The sequence below is a fragment of the Schistocerca gregaria genome, chromosome 1 (assembly GCF_023897955.1).
Source record: "Schistocerca gregaria isolate iqSchGreg1 chromosome 1, iqSchGreg1.2, whole genome shotgun sequence".
NCBI lineage: Eukaryota > Metazoa > Arthropoda > Insecta > Orthoptera > Acrididae > Schistocerca > Schistocerca gregaria.
The window spans coordinates 869386751-869410689 of record NC_064920.1 but is presented as its reverse complement, the minus strand read 5'-3'; the positions used below and the strand labels follow the sequence as shown (position 1 = coordinate 869410689).

At 38.1% G+C, this 23939-nt stretch overlaps 1 protein-coding gene across 3 annotated transcripts in view; it reads left to right on the top strand.

Moving 5' to 3' along the window:
* The window catches only part of LOC126273200 (cGMP-dependent protein kinase, isozyme 1-like), a 365331-nt gene that overhangs the window by 146163 nt on the left and 195229 nt on the right, over window positions 1-23939 (top strand). For all 3 annotated transcript variants that reach the window (XM_049976745.1, XM_049976753.1, XM_049976759.1), the window contains exons 5-6: window positions 8165-8302; window positions 17756-17925. In XM_049976745.1, the coding sequence (XP_049832702.1) occupies window positions 8165-8302; window positions 17756-17925 (308 nt within the window). The remainder of the gene's footprint in view (window positions 1-8164; window positions 8303-17755; window positions 17926-23939) is intronic.

The following is a 23939-nucleotide window of genomic DNA, read 5'->3' as shown; positions in this document are numbered from 1 at the left end:
GTGCTGTTCCAGGCACAATTATTTTGGAGCATATCATTCAGCGCACATGGCTGAACATGGATCACCACAATAAACGACGCCTATATGTTTCCTTGTTGACCTAATGACATTGTCAGTTATGAAAAGTACACATGTTGTGCTGTGGGATGATCTGTAGGGTTGGAAATGAAGAATACACTTTATATGCCCTGATCACAATACAGAAACATTTATTATTCCGAGATAACCAGTCATTCATGTAACATAACATGGTACTTTCATAACAAGTTCTATAAGATCAGATGATGTGACTGTTGAAACTGGTCATCATGGAAAATAAAAGTTTCTACAATGAAATCACAGTGTGTAAAGCATGTTCTTCATTTTCTTTGTCAGTTATGTTTGCAACGGGCACAGGATCATCACAACTGGACCATTGATCAATGCAAATTTATCATCTAGTTAGATGAATCACATTTCTTGATATGGCAGGTTGGTGGTTGTGTCTGGAGACAACATCATCTGGTTAACGGCTGCTTGATACATGAACCATGTCAGTGATGCAGTCTAGTGACAGCAGTCACACATCAACATAAGTTTTGCATCAGCCCAATTCCCAGAGCTCCTGAAGACAGACGTTAACTGTGGATGTTGTATTGAGACACAGTCCCTTTGACTGTTCAGAGATGTCACTAAACCTGCCCAAAGATGTAAAGAACCATGCATGAGCAGCACCTATTAGATGGAGGGGTCTGACAGCTGATCAGTTCCAGTCATTCCACCAGGAAGGAGGTACATGGCTGGAGTTGACTGTAGTTCAACCGTGCGTAGACAATCAGCACTATGGTTCAATCACATGTGCATTGTTACTTTGTGCCAAGAAGAGCCCTCAACAAGGAAACTGTCCAGGTGTCTTGGAGTGAATCAAATCGATGTTGTTCAGACATGGAGGAGACACAGAGAGACAAGAACTGTCGATTACATGCCTCAATCAGGCCTCCCAAGGGCTACTACTCCAGTGGATGACCACTACTTACGGCCTGTGGCTTGGAGGAACCCTAACAGCAACATCCCATGTTGAATAATACATTTCATGTAGCCACAGGATGTCGTGTTATGACTCAAACTGTTTGCAATAGGCTGCATGATGCACAACTTCACACCCAATGTCCATGTGCGAGGTCCATCTTTGCAACCACGACACAGTGTAGCGTGGTACAGATGGGCCCAACAATGTGCTGAATGGACCACTCAATATTGGCATCATGTTCCCTTCACTGATGAGTGTCGCATATGCTTCAACCAGACAATTGTCGGTGATGTGTTTGTAGGCAACCTGGTCAGGCTGAACGCCTTAGACACACTTTCCAGCGTGTGCAGCAAGGTGGAGGTTCCCTGCTGGGGTGGCATTACGTGGGGCTGGTGTATGACACTGGTGGTCATGGAAGGTGCTGGAACAGCTGTACGATACGTGAATGCCATCATCTGACTAATAGTGCAACCATATCAGCAGGATATTGGCGAGGCATTCATTTCCATAGATGACAGTTCACACCCCCATTGTGCACATCCTGTGAATAACTTCCTTCTGGATAACTACATCGCTAGACTAGAGTGGCCAGTATATTCTCCAGACATGAAGCAACTGCGTCCCTTAAAGTTTGATGTCTTTCCTGATGGTGACAACGTCTCCCAGCAGGATAACTGTTTATGTCACAAGGCAAGAATCATACTGCAGTAGTTTCAGGAGCATGATGGTGCACTCATGCTGATGTCTTGGTCACTAAGTCCAACTGATCTGAACTTCATGGAATGTATTTGGATGAAAACAGGTGCCAGCTCCAAACTCACAATTTATTGGTCCTTAATTTACGGCAACAGTGTGACCTATGCTGACACATACCAACACATAGCAAGGACTTGCCAAGTACATGCCATGCTGAATAACTGCTGTGTTGTTGTTGTTGTGGTCTTCAGTCCAAAGATTGGCTTGATGCAGCTCTCCATGCTACATGCTATTCTATCCTGTGCAAGACTCTTCATCTCCAAGTAACTACTGCAACCTACGTCCTTCTAAATCTGCTTATTGTATATGTCTCTTGGCCTCCCTCTATGATTTTTACCCCCACCCCCCTCCTCCCCCCTCCCAATCACCACACTTAACTCCAGTAATAAATTTGTGATTCCTTGATGCGTCAGAATGTGTCCCACTCTTCTTCTAGCCAGGTTTGCACAACAAATTTCTCTTCTCTGCAGTTCTGTTCAGTACCTCATTAGTTATGTGATCTACCCACCAAATCTTCAGCATCCTTCTGTAGCACCATATCTCAGAAGCTCCTATTCTCTTCTTGTAGAAACTATTTATTGTCCGTGCTTCACATCCATACATGCCTATGCTCCATACAAATACTTTCAGAAAGGACTACCTGACATTTAAATCTATGCTTGATGTTAACACATTTCACTTCTTCAGAAACAATTTTCTTGCCATTGCCAGTCTACATTTTGTACCCTCTCTACTTTGACCATCATCAGTTATTTTGCTTCCAAAATAGCCAAACTCATCTACTACTTTAAGTGTCTCAATCCCTAAACTAATTCTCTCAGCATATCTGATTTAATTTGACTACATTCCCTTATTCTCATTTTGCTTTCATTGATGTCCATCTTATGTCCTCCTTTCAATAAATAGTCCATTCTGTTTAACTGCTCCTCCAAGTCCTTTGCTGTCTCTGACAGAATTACAATGTTGCTGGCAAACCTCAAATTTTTTTATTTCTTCTCCTTGGACTTTAATTCGTTCTCCAAATTTTTCTTTTCCTTGCTTCAGTGGTTCTGCAGTATACAGACTGAGTAACATCAGGATAGGCTACAACCCCATCTCTTTCTCTTCTCAGCCACAGCTACTCTTTTGTGCCCATTGACTCTTGTAACTGCCTTCTGGTTTCTGTACAAATTGTAAATAGTTTTTGCTACCTGCATTTTACCCCTGCCATGTTTAGAATTTGAAAGAGAGTATTCCAGTGAACATTGTCAAAAGCTTTTTCTAAGTCTACAAATGCTATAAACACAGGTTTATCTCTCCTTAATGTATCTTCTATGACAAGTCCTAGTGTCAGTATTGCCTCGCGTATTCCTACATTTCTCCAGAATCCAAACTGATCTTCCCCGAGGTCTGCTTCTACCAGTTTTTCCATTATTCTGTGGAGGATTCATGTTAGAATTTTGCAGCTGTGACTTATTAAATTGATAGATTGGTAATTTTCACACCTGTCGGCGACTGTTTTCTTTGGAATTTGAATTATTATATTCTTCTTGAAGTCTGAGGGTACTTCACCTGTCTCATACATCTTCCTCACCAAATGGAAGAGCTTTGCCATGGCTGGCTCTCCCAAGGCTACCAGTAGTTCTAATGGAATATTGTCTACTCCTGGTTCATGTTTTGGCTTAAGCCTTTCAGTGCTTTGTCAAATTCTTCACACAGAATCATATCTCCCTATTCATCTTCATCTACATCCTCTTCCATTTCCATAACATTGCCCTCAAGTACATCTCCCTTGTATAGACGCTTTATATACTCCTTCCACCTTTCTGCCTTCCCTTCTTTGCTTAGGACAAGTTTTTCATATGAGCTCCTGATATCCATACAGGTGGTTCTCTTTTCTCCAAAGATCACTTTAATTTTCCTGTATGCAGCATCTGTCTTACCACTAGTGATAAATGCTTCTACATTCTTACATTTGTCTTCTAGCCATTCCCCTGTAGCCATTTTTCACTTTGTGTCGACCTCATTTTTTAAACATTTGTTTTCCCTTTCACCTGCCTCACTTATTGCATTTTTATATTTTCCTCTTTCATTGATTAAATTCAATATCTCTTGTGTTACCCAAGGATTTCTAGTAGCCCTCATATTTTTACCTACTTGATCCTCTGCTATTTCATCTCTCAAAGCTACCCATTCTCCTTCTACTGTATTCCTTTCACCTGTTCTTGTCAGTTGTCCCCTAATGCTCCCTCCAAAACTCTCTACAACTTTCAGTTTATCCATGTCCTATCTCCTTAGATTCTTGCCTTTTTGCAGTTTCTTCAGTTTTAGTTTGCAGTTCATAACCAATAAATTGTGGTTAGGGTCCACATCTGCCCCTGGAAATGTCTTACAATGTAAAACCTGTTTCTGAAATCTCTGTCTTGTTGTTGTTGTTGTGGTCTTCAATCCTGAGTCTGGTTTGATGCAGCTCTCCATGCCACTCTATCCTGTGCAAGCCTCTTCATCTCCCAGTACCTACTGCAACCTACATCCTTCTGAATCTGCTTAGTGTATTCATCTCTTGGTCTCCCTCTACGATTTTTACCCTCCACGCTGCCCTCCAATACTAAATTCATGATCCCTTGATGCCTCAGAACATGTCCTACCAACCGATCCCTTCTTCTTGTCAAGTTGTGCCACAAACTTCTCTTCTCCCCAATCTTACTCAATACCTCCTTGTTAGTTATGTGATCTACCCATCTAATCTTCAGCATTCTTCTGTAGCACCACATTTCGAAAGCTTCTATTCTCTTTTTGTCCAAACTATTTATTGTCCATGTTTCACTTCCATACATGGCTACACTACATACAAATACTTTCAGAAATGACTTCCTGACACTTAAATCTATACTCGATGTTAACAAATTTCTCTTCTTCAGAAACGCTTTCCTTCCCATTGCCAGTCTACATTTTATATCCTCTCTAGTTTGACCATCATCAGTTATTTTGCTCCCCAAATAGCAAAACTCCTTTACTACTTTAAGTGTCTCATTTCCTAATCTAATTCCCTCAGCATTGCCCGACTTCGTTTGATATATTCCATTATCCTGGTTTTGCTTTTGTTAATGTTCATCTCATACCCTCCTTTCAAGACACTGTCCATTCCGTTCAACTGCTCTTCCAAGTCCTTTGCTGTCCCTGACGCAATTATAATGTCATTGGCAAACCTGAAAGTTTTTAAGTTTTGATTTCTTCTCCATGGATTTTAATACCTACACCGAATTTTTCTTTTGTTTCCTTTACTGTTTGCTCAATATACAGATTGAATAACATCGGGGAGAGGCTACAACCCTGTCTTACTCCCTTCCCAACAACTGCTTCCCTATCATGTCCCCTCTCTGAGTTACCATTATATAATTAATCTGAAACCTTCTGGTGTCTCCAGGTCTCTTTCATGTATACAACCTTCTTTTCTGATTCTTAAACCAAGTGTTAGCTATGATTAAGTTATGCTCTGTGGAAAATTCTACCAGCTGGCTTCTTCTTTCATTCCTTTCCTACTGCTTTCCCCTGCAACTACTGAAAATGCTAATGCCTGTCTTCTAGAACTACACATTTGTCTGACTTCTCAACAGATACCCTTTGTTGTGATTGCACCAAGGGTACGGTGATCTGTAGTTGATTGGGGGGGGGGGGATGTTGTTCAGTAGGCTATTAATAATGTGGTGTTAATGGTTTGGGTCATCAGTGCATATCTACTAGCAAGATCCTTTAATGTATAAGCACAGTTTTCCACTTTGCATATGATATTGGACAAAATGTTAAAAGACCCTCTGAACTACAATTTGAGGATCATGTAGTACTGGAAATGCTTTAGTATATCAAGAAACAAGAAGCTGTTATTTACAGAGCAAATTTATATGAGATTTTTGTAATTTTCATCCATAACTATTTTAATTGTTGATTCAGATATTACTATGATGAATTTAATGCTGTTAATTTTGAACTCTACTGCAAGATCCAAAATACTTGTGTCATCTGAGAATAACTAATTTTATGACTGTAGATTGTAGATTGTATTTTATTGGTCCTGTTGTCTACATAGCAGCTTATGCATAAGACATTGGACAAGACAAGTTAAAAAAATAAAGGCTGAAAGTAATTTCAAGGCATACATATTTAAGTTTACAATAATACACTTTACACGTAAGTAAGTATTTATATAACACATTTCATAAATTTAAATATTCTTCAATGGAGTAAAAGCAGTGATGCTGTAAATGACTTTAGAGATTTTCCAAATGTATTGACCTCAATGATAGCTTTTATGTTTTGAGGAAGTTTGTTATAAAGCTTAACTCCCATGTGAAAAGTACCTTTTTGGCATAGTGCTGTGCTGATTTGAGTCATATGTAAGTTTCTGTTTTGTCTGGTAAAGTGCTCATCTATATCACAGTTTTTTTGTAGTCTCCGGTCCTTGCCCATTACATTTAATTTAAAGAACAAAAGGGTTTCCATAATGTATACACATGGTAATGGGGAAATACCAGATTTCTTAAACAGGGGTTTACAAGAGTCTCTAGGCTTGCACCCAAACAAGATTCTAATGGCCCTTTTTTGTAGTTTAAAAGTGCTATTAGCTGTTTTAGAGTTTCCCCAGAAGGTGACCTCATATCTAAGACAAGAATAAAAGTACGCATGATATGAATTCAATACTGTTTTCTCACTACAGCATGATTTTAATGAACAAAGAAGATAACATGTTTTGCTCAGTTCAGCATTGAGATATTCAATATGCTTATTCCATCTGATGTTATTTTGCAGTCAAAGTCCTAAGAATTTGGTTTCAGTACTGTTACCAACTGGCTCATCATTGATAGAGACTGATGGGATAAACATGTCCTTGTTAGGAACATTGCGGAATTTTAGAGCAACAGTTTTCTTACTGTTTATTACAAGCTGATTACTCTGTGCCCAGCTACTAAGTTGTTTCTTGACTGTGTTTACTGTCTGCTATAACTGTTCATCGTCGCCTCCCTTTAGTAGAATCGTGGTGTCATCTGCAAATATGATTGTTTTGTGTGCATCAGTATTTAAGCTTAGATCATTTATGTACAGAAGAAACAGAAGGGGTCCCAATACGGATCCTTGGGGTTCACCACATTTTATTTGTTTATAGTCAGATAAGTGATTAGATACAGTTTTTAGTTCAATATTTGTGTGCTTGACACACACTGCCTGCATACGATTTGTCAGGAAGGAACTGATCCACTTGTTGGACAGACCTCGAATACCATATCTTTCTAGCTTTGATAACAGAATTTTATGGTCCACCATGTCAAAAGCTTTTGACAAGTCAATAAAGACTCCTATTGTTTCCTGTTTTTTGTCCATCAGGTTTAGGATGGAATTGATGCACTCATAGATAGCAGTTGTTGTTGACCTCTTATTTCTGAATCCATGTTGTTCATTACATAGGATGATGTTTTTATTAATAAATTTCATAAGTTTCTCATACATCACTTTTTCCAGTACTTTAGAGATGCAGGAGGAAATTGGGATGGGTCTGTAGTTATTTACATTGTCTTTATCCCCTTTTTTATATACAGGAATAACTTTTGATGTTTTCAACACATCGGGGAAAGTGCCTGCCTGTAGTGAGCAGTTGCATAAATGTGTGAGTATTTCAATCAGGTTTGATGTGCTCTTCTTTAACATTGTTGCAGGCATACCATCAATACCTGCTGATTTGGAATTTTTTACTCCTTTTATTGCTTTAGCTACTTCATCTTGTGAAATAGAACTGATGTACATTGATCCTCTACATGCACTTATTTTATATTCATTTGCCTGGGTGCTCTTAAAGTTTGATTGTAACATATTTTCAGCAACACCTGTGAAAAAGTTGTTAAATGTGTTGGCTACTTCTAAGGGGTTTGTTACTTTTTTATTTTTATGTGACAGTGTTATATTTTTCCAAGGTTGTCTGTATTCTCTTCATTCTTTTTTTATAACACTCAACATAGCCTTTGATTTATTAGCTGAATTATAAATGATTTCATCATTATGCATTATTTTTGCTGCTTTTATCATGTTTCTTAATATTTTGTTGCATTTTTTACAGTATGCACGTACTACAGGTGAGGAATTTTTTGAGTTGCATATTTCATGAAGTAGTCTTTTCTTCTGGCATGAAACTCTTATTCCCTTTGTGATCCAGCTGTTTGTTTTAGTGTTTCCCTGTATGGTTAATGTTTTCAGTGGGAATGAAAGTTCAAAGAAATGACTGCTTTCATTTAACAAGCAGTACAAATTTAGTAATAACATGTCTTTGTGTTTTAGAAGGAATTACAAAAGTAAAATCATTTTTAATTTTAACAGCTGTTAATAATCATTTATTTTGTAAGTATATTTTAATTTTGTGTTTCTTAATCCCAGGTAGGCACTTATATGTGTCAGCTGCAGGCATGTTTGAAGTGATTAAAGGTGGTAAATCATTGGGGACCTTTGGCCCTGGCACAGCATTTGGAGAAATTGCTATTTTGTACAACACTAAGAGGCAGGCATCCATCAAAGGTAAGCAAATAAATAGTGAATGAACACATTTTAAATATTTATATGCTGTAGTATATGTGTTGGTAATACTTACCAGGGTAGAGAGAGTTAAGTAAGAGGGTAAATCAAATAGTCGTTGCCCCTATTTTTACTAGCCAAACTAGCTACGTACAGGTGATGACAATTATACACTATTTTTCCACATAGTTCCCACAGTTGTTCACAAATTTGTCCCATCACAACATTAAATTTGAGATGCTTATGCAGTAGAATTTGTCTGGCTGACAATCGTACCACAATCAGACTGCTGTCTTGACTTCATCATTACTTGTAAATTGTCGTTCTACCAGGAACTTCTTCAGCAGACAGAAAACATGGAAATCACTAGGGATGAAGTCTGAAGTCTGGACTGCATGGTGGGTGGTCCAAAATAACCCAGTGAAATGCCCAGATCTTTTCGGCAGCTCTGATTGCAACACGTATGTTTACCCATTGTCATGGAGCAGAATCACTGTCCACATTGAGAATCTCTTGGCGCCTTTGCCTAATGGCAATCGTAAGACAAGATGTGCACATGCCAACCTGCTTTCACCATTGCATCCAGGTGGGAATTATTCATCAGTCAGTGATGAACATGGCCTCCCCAGCTGTTCATTGTCATGCAAGACGTCACAGGCTTTGTCAGACTCATTACACCAACATCCAACAGTTCTCAAAGCAAGACAATTTTCCCCATGTTTGGCTGCATTTCCCCATAGATCTTGATAGGCATATATCCTTTGCTCCATAAAAATCACACTTCCTTGCTCTAATGCCATGGACATGTGAAGCACAGCTGTCATCTTTAACAACTGACTGCAGCACTGTGTGGTGGAGCTAGTGGCAAATAATGCTACCACAAACTAAAAAAGGTCCAACACTGGGAATTGATATGTTGATTTTGCATTTACAGCCATAGTTTGGCTAAAAAAAAGTAGGGGCAGACACTTTCTGAATTGCCCTTATAGATGATATACTATGATTTGTGAGTTACATAACTGCCATTTGTTAATTTAAATTTTTGGAATATTAATTACACATACATAATTTGTGGAAGCTTGTTTTGATATTACCTTAAGTCAAATTCTTACTGTGTGACAGTTTTTGTCATATATTCCAGCTCTAGTTATTTCTCAGTTATGTGAAAACTTCTTCCAATAATATTTTGCAATATTTCCTGAAACATAGAAGCACCAACACAAATCAATAAATCATTATTTTTCTGATATGAATTTATTTGTAATGAAGCATAATGCATCAATGCAAATTTTTCTTTCTATAATGTATATCTTGTTTTATACAATGATTTCTGAAATGTTCATTGATACAACATAAACTGTGTTAGAATATGTAATGTGTCATATTCTTATTATTTGTTGACCTGTTATTTGAATGCCATTATGTAGAACATTTGTATTCTATCATCTTATATTTATATATGCTGGCAAGGGAGACTTCTGGAAGAAATATATCATCTGCTTTACACTTAAAAATTGACATAACATTGGTGATTCTCTTGTATCTCATATTTGTACTTCTCTGAAGTTTATACTAAGCATTGTCCTCCTGTTTTCTTTTAATGATTCTGTTACAGTCGGGCATCATGTTCCGTCATATCCAGTTTCAGAAGCACTTTGATATCTCACACTGGATATATAGCTACTCTTGACTTTCCCATGCATTACGGTCTTTAGCTGTACACATATACACTGACGTGCAAAACTTCAGGATAGAAGTAACTTCTACATGATGTGTCATTTCAAGGAATATAACTCACTGAAACTTAGACCATACAAAGAAAGAACCGCTACAATATACTACAGAAGATAACTGAAAGAAATACGCAATGAGATGAACTGAACTACCACTTTTATTCACTGATATTGATTACACTGACACCACTATGGTTTATGCTAACTCCAATGCAACATTATCCCTCCTCATACCATGACACCTTGATCACCAAAAAAACAATGTTCAGCAATGTTTATGGGGGCATTAAAGGTTCCCACATCTTGCCACTTGAACTCATATAATGGATTTGTTCATGACTTCATTTTTATGAATGACAGTGTGGGACTGCATCAAACTACACAGGTGGAGTAGTTCTTAGAGCAAGAGTATATTCAGCAAATGGATTGGCCTGCTTGTTTCCCCAACTTAAATCCTGCCAAGCATTTGGTCTAAATTGGGGAGACATATTGCAGCATGTCTCCTTTCACTAATGACCATCCAGCACTTGGCAACCACACTGCCAGAGAAATGAAATGTCACATCATAGGAGTTCCTTATGTGGTGATACTTTCCCTACTAAGAATCATATCACGCCCTTTGTAATGTCCAGGACACCATCATGAATCACAGTGACTTAAGTGTAATTACTGTCTGTGTTTAAATGTATCTGTTCAGTTAATCTCATTTCCTATTTCTTTCAGTTATCTTTTGTAGTATACTGTAACAGCTATTTCTATGTACTGCCTAAGTTTCATTGATGTATATTACTTCAAAGTGACGAACCACGCAGATGTCACTTTTATCCTTACATTTTGCACAGTAGTGTACACTGCCCTTGCTTGTGTTTGAAAACATCATTTTCCATAAATACTTCTGTAAAAGGCACATTCAAAGGATGGGGACTGAGTCAAAATACACATTAAAAATAGTAGTTGCTTTTAGATATTTCATTAGTAAACAACTTTCATTAAACTGCAATAAAAATAGACTAAATGTAACATTCTGAAACTGGAAAGAAAGATTTTTTGCTTAAAAATGCTGCAGCATTGTAACATAAATGACTGCCATTTCTTGCCAAATGCCATTTTATAACTTATGTAATAACACAAAATCTAACTAAAACAATGGTTTCTCACATTTTGTTAAGACTTAAAACTGTTTTCAATGGAACTTGTCATGCAACAAACAGGAACGCTTACTGAATCTATATAATTTGATGATTTATAAAGCAGTTGTTAATTATTTCCTTTTTAGCTGCAATGATCTATGAAATGTTTAAGGTATTCTCACACTGTGCCAGTTTGGAGTAAACTGTTTGCAAGGTTTGTTCACCTATATGTGTTTAGTATTTTATCCATCTGCAGCAACTGTAGTTGGATATATCAAAATAATAAACCAACCAGTTGCATGAAAGACATTTAATTTCTTAATGCCTTCCTTCAGAAGGTTAAATCCATCACATTATTTGCGATTGTCAACAACTAGTTGCATACAGCAAATTGCTTTGGTCATTTGGTTCATAGTGCCTGCACAAAAGTGGTATAAAGAAGCCTGTACAAAAAACGGTATAAAGAATCCAAACAACAATTGCAAACATCATGCGTTGTTGACACTTGCAAATAATGCAATAGGTATAATCTTGTGAAGGAGGACATTAAGTTTCTAAAATTGGTTAAGAACTTAAAATTCATTTGTGCAACTAGTCGCTGATTATTTTGGTATCTAAGATATTTGAGCATGTAACAAGTGATTTATAATGGCTTAAAAACCTGTGGGACATTGCTGAAGACTTTTGTATTGATTGTCATATGAACCTTAGACAAAGAGTCAGTTGGTATACTGAAATTACTTGTCTGTCTTGTACTCTGTTCGTGTGAATAATATCATGTCTGAAACTGATATGTATTATTAGTAACTAATGGCATTGAAGTTTCACTGAAGAAATTTCTTCAGGATGCACAAGTAACTGCTTAGCACAATACTTTAATTTATCACCTTTTCTGAATAAATACTTTATGTGTGTGTGAGTTGCACTCACCTCCTCCCAGGCCCCACCCGTCACTGACCAGCCTACTACTCCTTACCACCACCCAGTTACCTCTCCCATCATGCACTGCTGCTACTACTTGTAGGCTTCAGCTACCAGAGACTGTGGTCATGTGTGTGTGAGTTGAGTTTGCATGAGTGTGTGTGTATGTCTGTCATCTATTTTTGACAAAGGTCTTGTTGGCTAAAAGCTTATTTTATGACAGTCTTTTTGTTGTGCCTATCTGCTACTCAGCATCTCCACTATATGGTGAGTAGCAACTATCCCTTTCATAATATTAATACTTAATTATGGATATTTCCATAATGAAAAGTAAAAGAATTTCAGGTAGGCTAATGCCTTTGTCTTCAAATCAACACAATTGTAGATCTCTTTATGACAAAAGCATTCTAAACTGTGCATCCACATTAGTTCATCTGTTGACTGCAATTTAGCAATTTATTTTGTTGGATGATAATGCATATTTTACACATAGGATTCCATCTAGTGTATGATTACTAATGTGCACTGGTATTTTTGATAGCAAGAGGTCATTTTTGCTTCTTTCAAGTCCCATAACATGAGTCATCACGTGATAAGAGTTTAAACTAATTGTAATTAATCAATGGAAAATCCAAAATGGTACAATGACAGTATTATGAAAAGACTAGTTGTTACCCACCATATAGCAGAGATGCTGAATCACAGATAGGCACAGCAAAAAGACTGTCAAACAAGTGGCTTTTGGCCAAAAAGGTCCCCACCAGAATCAGATAAAACACAAAATTGCTTCTTGTGGGAGCATACAGGGATGAGGTGGGGAGAGGGTAGTCCAGCTAGGTGCAGTCATGAGATTAGACAATGGGCAGGGGAAAGTCAGGGGTGGAGGTGGGGAGGGGACAATGGAAAAGGAGAAAAGTAAAAATATTCTGGGTGTGTTGGTGGAATAGAGGGCTGAGTAGTGCTGGAATGTGACTAGTGAAAGGGGTAGTTGGATAAGGACAATGACTAACAAAGACTACACCCAAGAACATTATGGGATTGTAGGATATATTGCAGGGAGAGTTCCCTCCTTGGAAATTCAGAAAATCTGGTGTTGATTGGTAGCATCCAGCTGGCACAGGCTGTGGAGCAGTCATTGAAATGAAGACTGTCATAATGGGCAGTGTGTGCAGAAAATGGGTTGTACGTCTGTTAATTGACCACAGATTATCGGTGGCCATTCATATGGACAGAGAGCTTAATGGTTGTCATGCCCATATAGAACGCAGCACAGTGGTTGTAGCTTACCTTGTGGATCAAATGACTGTTTCACAGGTAGCTCTGTCTTTGATGGGATAGGTGATGCTTGTGTCCAGACTGGAGTAGATGGTGGTGGGAGGATGTGTGGGACAGGTCTTACATCTGGGTCTTTTACATCAGCTGGAGGTGGAACTAATCCAAGAAACCTAGAGGAAGACTGAGAGACATTCATCACACAAAATGTGGAGTGGGAAGGATAGTGGGTAGGACATTCCTTGTTTCAGGGCACGAAAAGACATAGCTGAAACCCAGACAGAGAATGTAATTCAGCTGCTCATCCTGGGTGATACTGAGGAATACTCCTCTATGGACAGATGGTGGGATTTTGGGAGGTGGGAGGTGGTCAGTGACTGGAGTGATAAGACATTAGAGATCTGTTTTTGTACAAGGGTGGGAGGTTGATTAAGACATGTGAAGGCCTCAGTGAGGACCTCGACATATTTCGAGAGGGACTGCTCATCATTGCAGATGCAACAGCCACAGGTGGCTAGGATTTATGTAGGGACTTCTTGATATGGAATGGGTGGCAGCTGTCAAAGTGGAGGTATTGCTGGTGGTTGGTAGGTTTGATATGGTTGGAGGTAATGATGTAGCCATCTCCTTGTTTCTAGTGATCTGCATGAATACAGTTTTTTCATCATTTTCTGTTAACTAATTTTGCATTCTTTTAAATTCTTAGCTTCATATCAAATTTTACAAACCATTCAGCTAAAAGTGATTGATTACTATACACAAATTTGCTACCGAGTTCATACAGAACATCTAGCAATATTCATAAACATTTTGTTAACATAGCACTGAAAAAAACATTGTCTTCTGTACTCTTGGAATAGTATCAGCATTTGTTGTCCACAAAAATTTATCAGTTGCAATAAACATTTTAATATACATAGGAACTGAACATAGAAGAAGATCATGCCTTTTTCTTGCAATCTGTGGCTGGGATAGCTAGAGAAGAGAATGATCCAAGAAAGAGGAATGCAATCACCTAGCTGGGGAAGGCATTATTCTACAAATAGTGTGTTCACTAAAGTTAGTGAACAACCAGTCTATTTGGTTGCGTTCACAATTATACTGCACACTGCTCGTCCCCCTAGTTCTACAACACCTACAACACTGAGTCAAATCTTGTTCTTATTACTCAGTGCAGTTGCAAATATTGCACTCCGCCCAATAAAATCTTTGACCATTTCACATTTCAAAATACAATTCTTTTAATCATTGGATACATATTGATAATTAACTCCTTCACATTCATATTAAAAACTACATGGTGTACACAGTTTACTTCACTGACAACTGCAAAAATTTTGCATGTATTTACTATCAGGAATTTATTAATACTTTTGTTTTCATTGTCATCATTTATCTTCCCAAACTTTTCTTTCCTTACATTCAACTACCCTGTCTCAATTTATCTCAAATCAGTTTCAGTTAGATGCATAACAGTATCTACATACTTCTTATAGGAAATCATTTCATTATTACCAACATCAAAAGAGATGTGGGATAATCTGTGCAACTAGGAACACAGAATAATACTTACAGACAACTCAGTGAAATAGTAGTGCATTATCAACATCAGTGTGCAACATCAAACTAAAAACATTCACATAAGCCAGCTACAAAGAACAGACTCACACACACACACACACACACACACACACATGCATGCCACACATGCACAAGGTTCCTTTTCTACAATCACAGATGTGCAATTGGTCTCTTAGAGGGTTTTGTTCTTACAGAGACCCCACTTCCCTCCCCTCTCCCTCTAGTGCAGAACACTTCTCGTAGGTAATGAGGAGATGGCGATATTCACCAACTGGCTGGTATACCATAACCAACCATGCAGAATTAGGCTCATCTGAATTGTTTCTGCATTGTCCATGATCACAAGTGCCTTTAATTTCATAAGCACCCATTCATGTATGGTGTGGTTCACAAGAAAGTCCATAGCAAGAGCAGAGGGCCCAGTCGGGATCATCCAGTAGGGAAGGTGGCAATGTGTCAACAACTCTGTCTGCAAGAGAAGAATGCTGGTAAAAGTCACCACATAGGAGTCTGTTGTTGCCAGGAGGTCTTCTTGATGGGTCAGAAGTTCATCATCTACCTCTGGTTCACAAAGCACACATGCCAGTTTCAAACTGTTGAAGGCTGCAGGACCCTGTAAATTCCAGAGTAAGGCAGTGTAAAGCAGTTTGGATAGTGTTGTTGCAAAGCATTACATATTCACAATCTTTCAGTGTGCTATGGACAAAAACTTTGTGCATACTGTGAGTTTGAGAATGGGTGTATGAATGTGGCCACTGTATTGTTTTCCCAATTTGACCAGTGCCATTAACTCGACATCAGCAGGAGGTGGAACTAATCCAAGAAACCTAGAGGAAGACTGAGAGACATTCATCACACAAAATTTCCACCAAGGGTGACTGCAATTCCTCCTTGTAGGCTGTTTTCATGTCAAGCAGCATCCATGAGAGTGCTTCTGTCCATAGGGCAAAAGGCATATTTGTGCTGCGTGAAGAGTGTGGTACCAAAGTTTGACTGGCTCATTACTTTCTGGCTGGTATGCCATTGTTCTAAACTGTTAGACACTGTACAATATACATAGCTCAGCAAAGAGGTGTGATTCAAACTGGCATATCTGGGCCATGGTAATCAATGTGGGACAGCCAAAATATGTGATTCCCATCTGTAGTAATTCCAGAGTAGTGGTGTTTACTGTCATCTCTACCATCATAACCTGTGTCCAGAGGGATAGTCTATCAGTGGCTCACAGTATGCAAAGGTACCTGTTCAATTCTGGTAGAGGCCCAATGTGATATAGGAGGATGTGCTGTGACCTCCCTTGACATGTTGCATATTTGCCACACTGCGGAAAGACATGATGACTGATCTTGCTGCTCTGACAGCTGATGTATGTTTGAGTCCATTTTCTGCAGCTGGGTTCCCCATGAGGCTGTGCAAATTGTTCCATGACAAACTTGATGGTCTGCGTACAGTAAATGCAATAACAACCAGCTGTATCTCCATTTTGACAGCTGCCATCCCTTCCACAAGAAAAAGTCCCTCCTACATCCTAGCAACCTGTGAACAACATATGTGTAGTGATGAGAACTCCCTTGCTCAGTATGCTGAAGGTCTCATGAAGGTGTACTTATAACCCCCCCCCCTCAAACTTAGCCCACAAATGGATTTTCCTTTGCCATATTCTCTTACCACACCCAAAAATCAGTTACAAAGGAGTGCTGCACTCATCATCACCACCAGCTTCTCTGAAATATGAACCTGGAAGTTATCCTTGCAACATATCTTTCACTCCTGTTATCATCCTGACTTCACTTTCCAATAATCCATTGTCTCCCATACATTCAACCGAGCAGTTTGCCCTTCCTCTACCCTGTCACCTCCTTCCAGATCATGTCCATGTATCCCCTTCAGCATGTGCTACTCACCATTGGTTCAGACATATACAAAAGAAAACCAACACAGACACAAACTATGTCAATCTGTCTATCAAAATAACAAACACATGCCTAAACAGCAGATCAGCATCACAATCACTGGACTTACTGAAACCAAAGATAGTAGCGCATTTTCAGTATACACATACAATGTGTTACTGATTATGTTAAAAACACCACACAAAAATGTATTAGAGAAAAGTCATTTTATACAATGGAAAAGTTCAAAATGTGCCCTAAAGGTGATGTTAAGTAGTTATATAGTTTCACTTACATTAAACTTATATCTGTGAATTTGTTAAATATATCACATGCAGTATGATGGACAATCCTGAATCTTGATAGACAGATATGATCTAAAATATCATTTACAATATGTGTGTTATTTATATAATTGCACATAAAATGTGTATTTGTGCAAAAGATGACATGAGTTGCCTTTTAAAAGTTTGGGATGAATAATAAATAAGTTAAATAATAAAATCTGTACGTGCACTTACTGCGATCACCTACATGGTTCCTACATACTGAACACTTCAGTACAAATCAGACACAGATAATCGTAAAGGACCATCTCTTGGACATTTCAGAGCAACAGTCTAAGATTTGTGCTATGTTCACAGCAGTATTTGTCATAGTTAAAGCCTGATCTTAAAATTTTAATATTATGAGTATGACAAAATTCTGAAACATTGCTTTGGCACTACTTAGAAATTTAAAATTTTACGTTAAATTTACAACTGCTCTTTTCAAAAATAGCTTGTATGTAGTATTATCACCAGAATGAATGTAAATTTTCTGCCATATGAAGCCTTTAGTGATAAAAATACTTAGCTTCTCTAAACTATGAGATTATGAGATCTTACTTGTATGTAACTGAGAAAAATGTTTACTTTTATTGCAAAGCCGATGAGGGAGCTAGTGTGTGGGTTCTCGATCGTCGTATCTTCAAGCAGATTATGATGCGTACAGGACTACAAAAGACAGAAGATAATATCAAGTTTCTTCGTACTGTTCCCATACTAGAAGGTTTAAGTGAAAGAGCCCTTGCTGCTATATCTGAACTTGTGCGTGTTGTAAGTACTTTCTGACTTATCTTTTATGAGTAACAAATTCCGTATCTTGAAAATCTTTATCTTCTGTCATATTTTACTTGTAGATAGCTTGTTTTTAATATACATTTAACTTAATTTTTAAGCGCATTTGATGAGTGTAGTGTATGATTGGCTTTGATGACTACAGAGTATTATCTGCTCTTGTCTACTAGATGTTAGTTACCTTAAATTAAACTTCTATACAAATTTATGAAAAATTTAACTCTATCATCAACTCAAAGATTGTTTGAACACCACAGTGCTTTTCTAGGCAATGTCCTATCGGAAATTTTATAAAATGCATTGTGCTTGGAAATGAGTTGTTTTGTTACATAATCTGTCAGCTGTCATTGCAATAACTGAATCTATTTAAAAAGTTTTGTAGATAAATACAGTGACTAAGGTGTGATTTCCACTGCCTCTCTATATTTTATTTACCAAGAATTGTTTTTTCTTGTTGAGTTCAGTAGTTTGAAATTTTGTTTTTAATTGACTGTCATCAACTGGGAGTAAGTTTTATAATTTCCAGCAATTGGAATATACAGGGTAATTCCAAAGGAATGTCACACAATTTTTGAGGTAATTCTATGCATGCAAATAAATTGCAAACATGTGTCTAATTTTTGATCATTACAGAACTGGAGTGGGTTGAAGATTGCACACATCCATAACCGATTATGAAGACAAGTGTGAATATTACTTAACAAAATGCTGTGTAGGCACTGTGGTGGACAAATTAATGGTAGGACAGATGACTGATCCATCCTACAAGGGGTGTTCAAAAAAGTCCTCCACTCTTCTCAATGTACTTGTCAGAACATTGGACAGTGTGTTGTGCTGCACAGTGAACATCATTTTGGTGGGCTTTAATGCAGGCAACAGCATCTGTGATGCAAGCAACAAGTTCTTCACATGTATCTACCTTCATAATGTACATGTTCCTCATTAAACAGCCCCATAAACAGAAGTCTAATGGCGTTAGGTTGGGTGATCTGGCTCCACCACAGCTAATTCACCATTGAGGAAACGAGTTGTTCAGATACTGGAACACATTTCAGTGTTCCATCATGTTACAGGTACAAGTGCCATTGTTGCTTTCATGTCATGTCTTCCAAAAGTGCAGGTAGGTCTTCTATCAGGAAATGTGTGTATGCTGTGGATGTCATACAATTTGGCAGAAACACAGTCCCTGTCATTGACTCTTCATTAATACCACACTAGACCTTTACTGAGAACCTAACTTGGAACCTTGTTTCCTTAGTGTCATGTGGATTCTCGATTGCCAATGTATGAAAACTGTGGGGTTTCATCATACCAATGCATGCAAATGTAGCTTCATCTGTAAATAAAGTGTACTACACAACATCTCTGTGTTCAGCCAACAATTCACAGAATTGTTATCTGCTTACTGAGTTACTCATATACACTTGTTGCACAGGGTACACTTGGAAATGGGTACAAGCCCTCAGTATGTAATGTACACCACACTCATGTTTGTGGAATATTGAACTGACATCTAATGTGCCATTTACTGGTGGTACCACATTGCTGTACCATTGCATTAATGTCTTCACTTTCCTCAACTGACTGGACGTCCTCACATTCTGATGTTAGCATGTACACTGGGTAGGGTTCCAGATTCATAAAATGTTTGAAAAACCCTGGCAAATACTCTGCCACAGGCGATCATCAATCAAGGAAACATCTCTGGTATTCCCTGGTATTCTGTCACAGCAACATAGGCACTGCCACTACAGTACTATACACAAACAACATGTACGTGTATTCTGCATGCATGAACATATGTGGCATGTTGGTATTTATGGTCATGATGGACTTGTTCAGGTAAACAACATTCAAGTATGACACACACAAAGCGTAATTACTGCTCACTGTTCCAACCCACAAAGTGCACTCTGGGTGCCCTATTAGCTGTTGCCTCTGTGTGACATCACAGGGTGGCCATCTGTTGTAGAACCACCACACCTCTTGTAGGAGGTGTCAGTCATCTGTCTCACCACTACTCTGTCCAAAAAAGTGCCTACACATCATTGGGTAAGTAATATTCACTTTTGCCTTCATATTCATTCATGGTTGTGTGTCATCTTCAACCCACTCTAGTTTCATAATTATTGAAAATCAGACACATGTTCATAGGACTTTTTCAGTCTTTTTTCACATGTAGAATCACCTCACAAATTATATGACATCCCTCCTGTATACAGGGTGGTCCATTGATCGTGATCGGGCCAAATATCTCACTAAATAAGCGTTAAATGAAAAAACTACAAAGAACAAAACTTGTCTAGCTTGAAGGGGGAAACCAGATTGCACTATGGTTGGCCAGCTAGATGGCATAGGTCAAACGGATATCAACTGTATTTTTTAAAAATAGGAACCCATATTTTTTTTAAATATTTGTGTAGTACGTAAAGAAATATGAATGTTTTAGTTGGACCACTTTTTTGACTTTGTGATAGATGGTGCTGTAATAGTCATAAACATATGGCTCACAACTTTAGATGAATAGTTGCTAACAGGTAGGTTTTTTAAATTAAAATACTTAACATAGATACAGTTGAACATTTTATTTAGATATCGTATTCATGATCCATGGAACTAGTATTAATCTAATCTATCTACAGTGTGATTACCTGTAAATACCACATTAATGCAATAAATGCTCAAAATGATGTCTGTCAACCTCAATGCATTTGGCAATATGTGTAATGACATTCCTCTCAATGGCCAGTAGTTTGCCTTCTGTAATGTTCATACACGCATTGACAATGCACTGACGCATGTTGTCAGGCATTGTCAGTGGATCACAATAGCAAATATCCTTCAACTTTCCCCACAAAAAGAAATCCAGGGACGTCAGATCCTGTGAATGTACGGGCCATGGTATTGTGCTTCAATGACCAATTCACATGTCATGAAATATGCTATTCAATACTACTTCAACAGCACGTGAGCTATGTGCCAGACATCCATCATGTTGGAAGCACATCACCATTCTGTCATACGGTGAAACATCTTGTAATAACATTGGTAGAACATTATGTAGGAAATCAGCATCGCACCATACATTAACCCTCCAAGGTCATTGATGTTCCACTTGTTGCAGCCATCATGGATTTTCTGTTGCCCAAAAGTGCATTTTATGCTGGTTTACGTTACCACTGTTGGTGAATGATGCTTCGTCGCTAAATATAAAGCATGCAAAAAATCTGTCATCGTCACGTAATTTCTCTTGTGCCGAGTGGCAGAACTGTACATGATGTTCAAAGTTGCCACCATGCAATTCCTGGTGCATAGAAATATGGTACCAGTGCAATCAATGTTGATGTAGCATTCTCAACACCGATGTTTTTGAGATTCCCGATTCTCACGCAGTTTGTCTACTATTAATGTGCAGATTAGCCACGACAGCAGCTAACTTGGGCATCATCATTTGTTGCAGGTCATGGTTGACATTTCACATGTGGCTGAACACTTCCTCTATCCTTAAGTAACGTAACTATTTGGTGAACGATCCTGACACTTGGATGATGTCGCCCAGGATACCGAGCAGCAAACATAGCACATGCCCGTTGGGCATTTTGATCACAATAGCCATACATCAACATGTTATCGACCTTTTCTGCAATTTGTAAACAGTCCATTTTAACACGGGTAATTTATCACAAACCAAATAATGTTCGCACTGGCGGAATGTTATGTGATACCATGTACTTATACGTTTGTGACTATTACAGTGCCATCTATCACAAAGCGAAAAAAGTGGTCCAACTAAAACATACATATTTCCTTACATACTACATGAATACGTAATAAAAAATGGGGGTTCCTATTTTAAAAAAACGCAGTTGATATCTGTTTGACCTTTGGCAGTGCCATCTAGCGGACCAATCATAGCGCCATCTGGTTTCCCCCTTCAAGCTGGATGAGTTTTGTTCTTTGTAGTTTTTTCATTTGATGCTTATTTTGTGAGATATTTGGCCCAGTCATGATCAATGGACCACCCTTTCTATTAAGTGTAATACAGACCAAAAATTAATCCATCATAGCTGCCAATTTAGATGCACATATCAGCCCCAGATTGATACAAATTGATTTCTTTCAAAAAATTACCAAATTGTATAGCTCCAAGGACTTGGTGTCTCCCTCATTCTATCGAAGGCTTCATTGAGTTGCTATACAAGTCTTCTTTTTATTTTTCACATGTTAAGCCACTTCCACATAAATTTCTTCACTGAGTTCTTGTTGTAGAAATTCCTTCTGTGCATCCATTTGTTCCATAAAAAAGTAATATTCATTCATGACACCAAAAAAAGTTCTTAATGTAGTGAGGTGAACAACTGAACATATGTTTTCTCATAGTCAAATATTTTTACCTGCTTGCAAACTCTGGTACCGAAATGTGTGTTGTACATTTCAGTTTTTGTGGTTGCATTACATATTGCTTTCAAGACCCATTTGCTGTGGATGGCTCTTTTATTTGCTATAAGTGGTGTGTATGTCCATGCTTTAAGTGAAAGAGAGTTCAGTTCCTCTTTTAATGTCATTATCCTTGTTTCTCCATCAGGCTGATTCATCATTTCTTCAAAATTCCAAAGCAAAGCTTCCACGTATAATTTGTACATTCAGAGTCAATGCTGAATAGTTGTTCAGATACCTAGTTTCTTTGGTTATACCTTTAGTTCATTACAAACTTTTGATGGATATCCTCTGATGTCATGATCTGTGGAATTACTTTGTCAGCTTTATTGAAGTTGGTTTCATTCTGGTGTCTTTGCTCTTCTGCTTTTTTCTACATTATCCCCTCCATTTGAACAGAATTCTTTGCAATCAGCCATCATTGACTCCAACTCAAAGTTGTGATTTTACTTTTTCAGAAATAATACCACTTTTAAAAACAATTTTACACTGTTCAGCATATCATAATCTGTAACAATTGGGGCAGTAACAAGACAAGAAAAATTTTAGTGATATGGCTTCAATCCTGCTGATAGATAAATCCTTAGTGTTGTCAGAATTTATCCATCTGAAATTAAGGGAAGACTATGATAAACGTGGAAAACAGCTGCCTTTATAGCCTCTGACAAAAATAACTTCCCAGTTTACATCCAAGAACAATGCTCTGAAATTCTTCAGTAGCTGAACAATTTCATAAGTCATCGACTCTGTTTTTCTGAGTGGTTCATATATAGATCTGCTGATTTTTCACCTCAAATGAGCAGTAACTCTATCAAAAAATACTTGGAAGTACTGTAATGAATTACTTTAACTTTGATTGAAGTGCAAAAGGTTCTGTAAAATGAGAACATTCAACAATGAAAATCATCATACATGTTTCCCATCAAAAGAAGCAGGCATTATTTGAACAAGCATAGTACTGTTTATCAATTGACATCTTACAGGAATGTGACAATGAGTTTGTGGGGAATGCATTTGTTTACCATTTCTGGATCACAGGCATTTATGTTACAGATTTAATATGTAAATAAGTTCAAATGGTTCAAATGGCTCTGAGCACTATGGGACTTAACATCCATGGTCATCAGTCAACTAGAACTTAGAACTACTTAAACCTAACTAACCTAAGGACAACACACAACACCCAGCCATCACGAGGCAGAGAAAATCCCTGACCCCACCGGGAATCAAACCCGGGAACCCGAGCGCGGGGAGTGAGAACACTACCGCACGACCACGAGATGCGGGCTGTAAATAAGTGATAGGCACACTCACCTATAGCAGATCAGTGTGTGGAGTGTAGAAACATGTAACAGGAAACAGCACTCACACTGGCTTTTGCGCTGTTGCTCTTTTTCTACATTTACATCTACATTATAATCTGCAAATGACTGTGAAGTGCATGGGAGAGGGTATGCCATGATGTACCAGCTATTAGGATGTTTCCCTGTTCCATTCACATAAGGAGCATGCGAATAATGATTGGTCAAATCCCTCTATGTGTGGTGTAATTACTG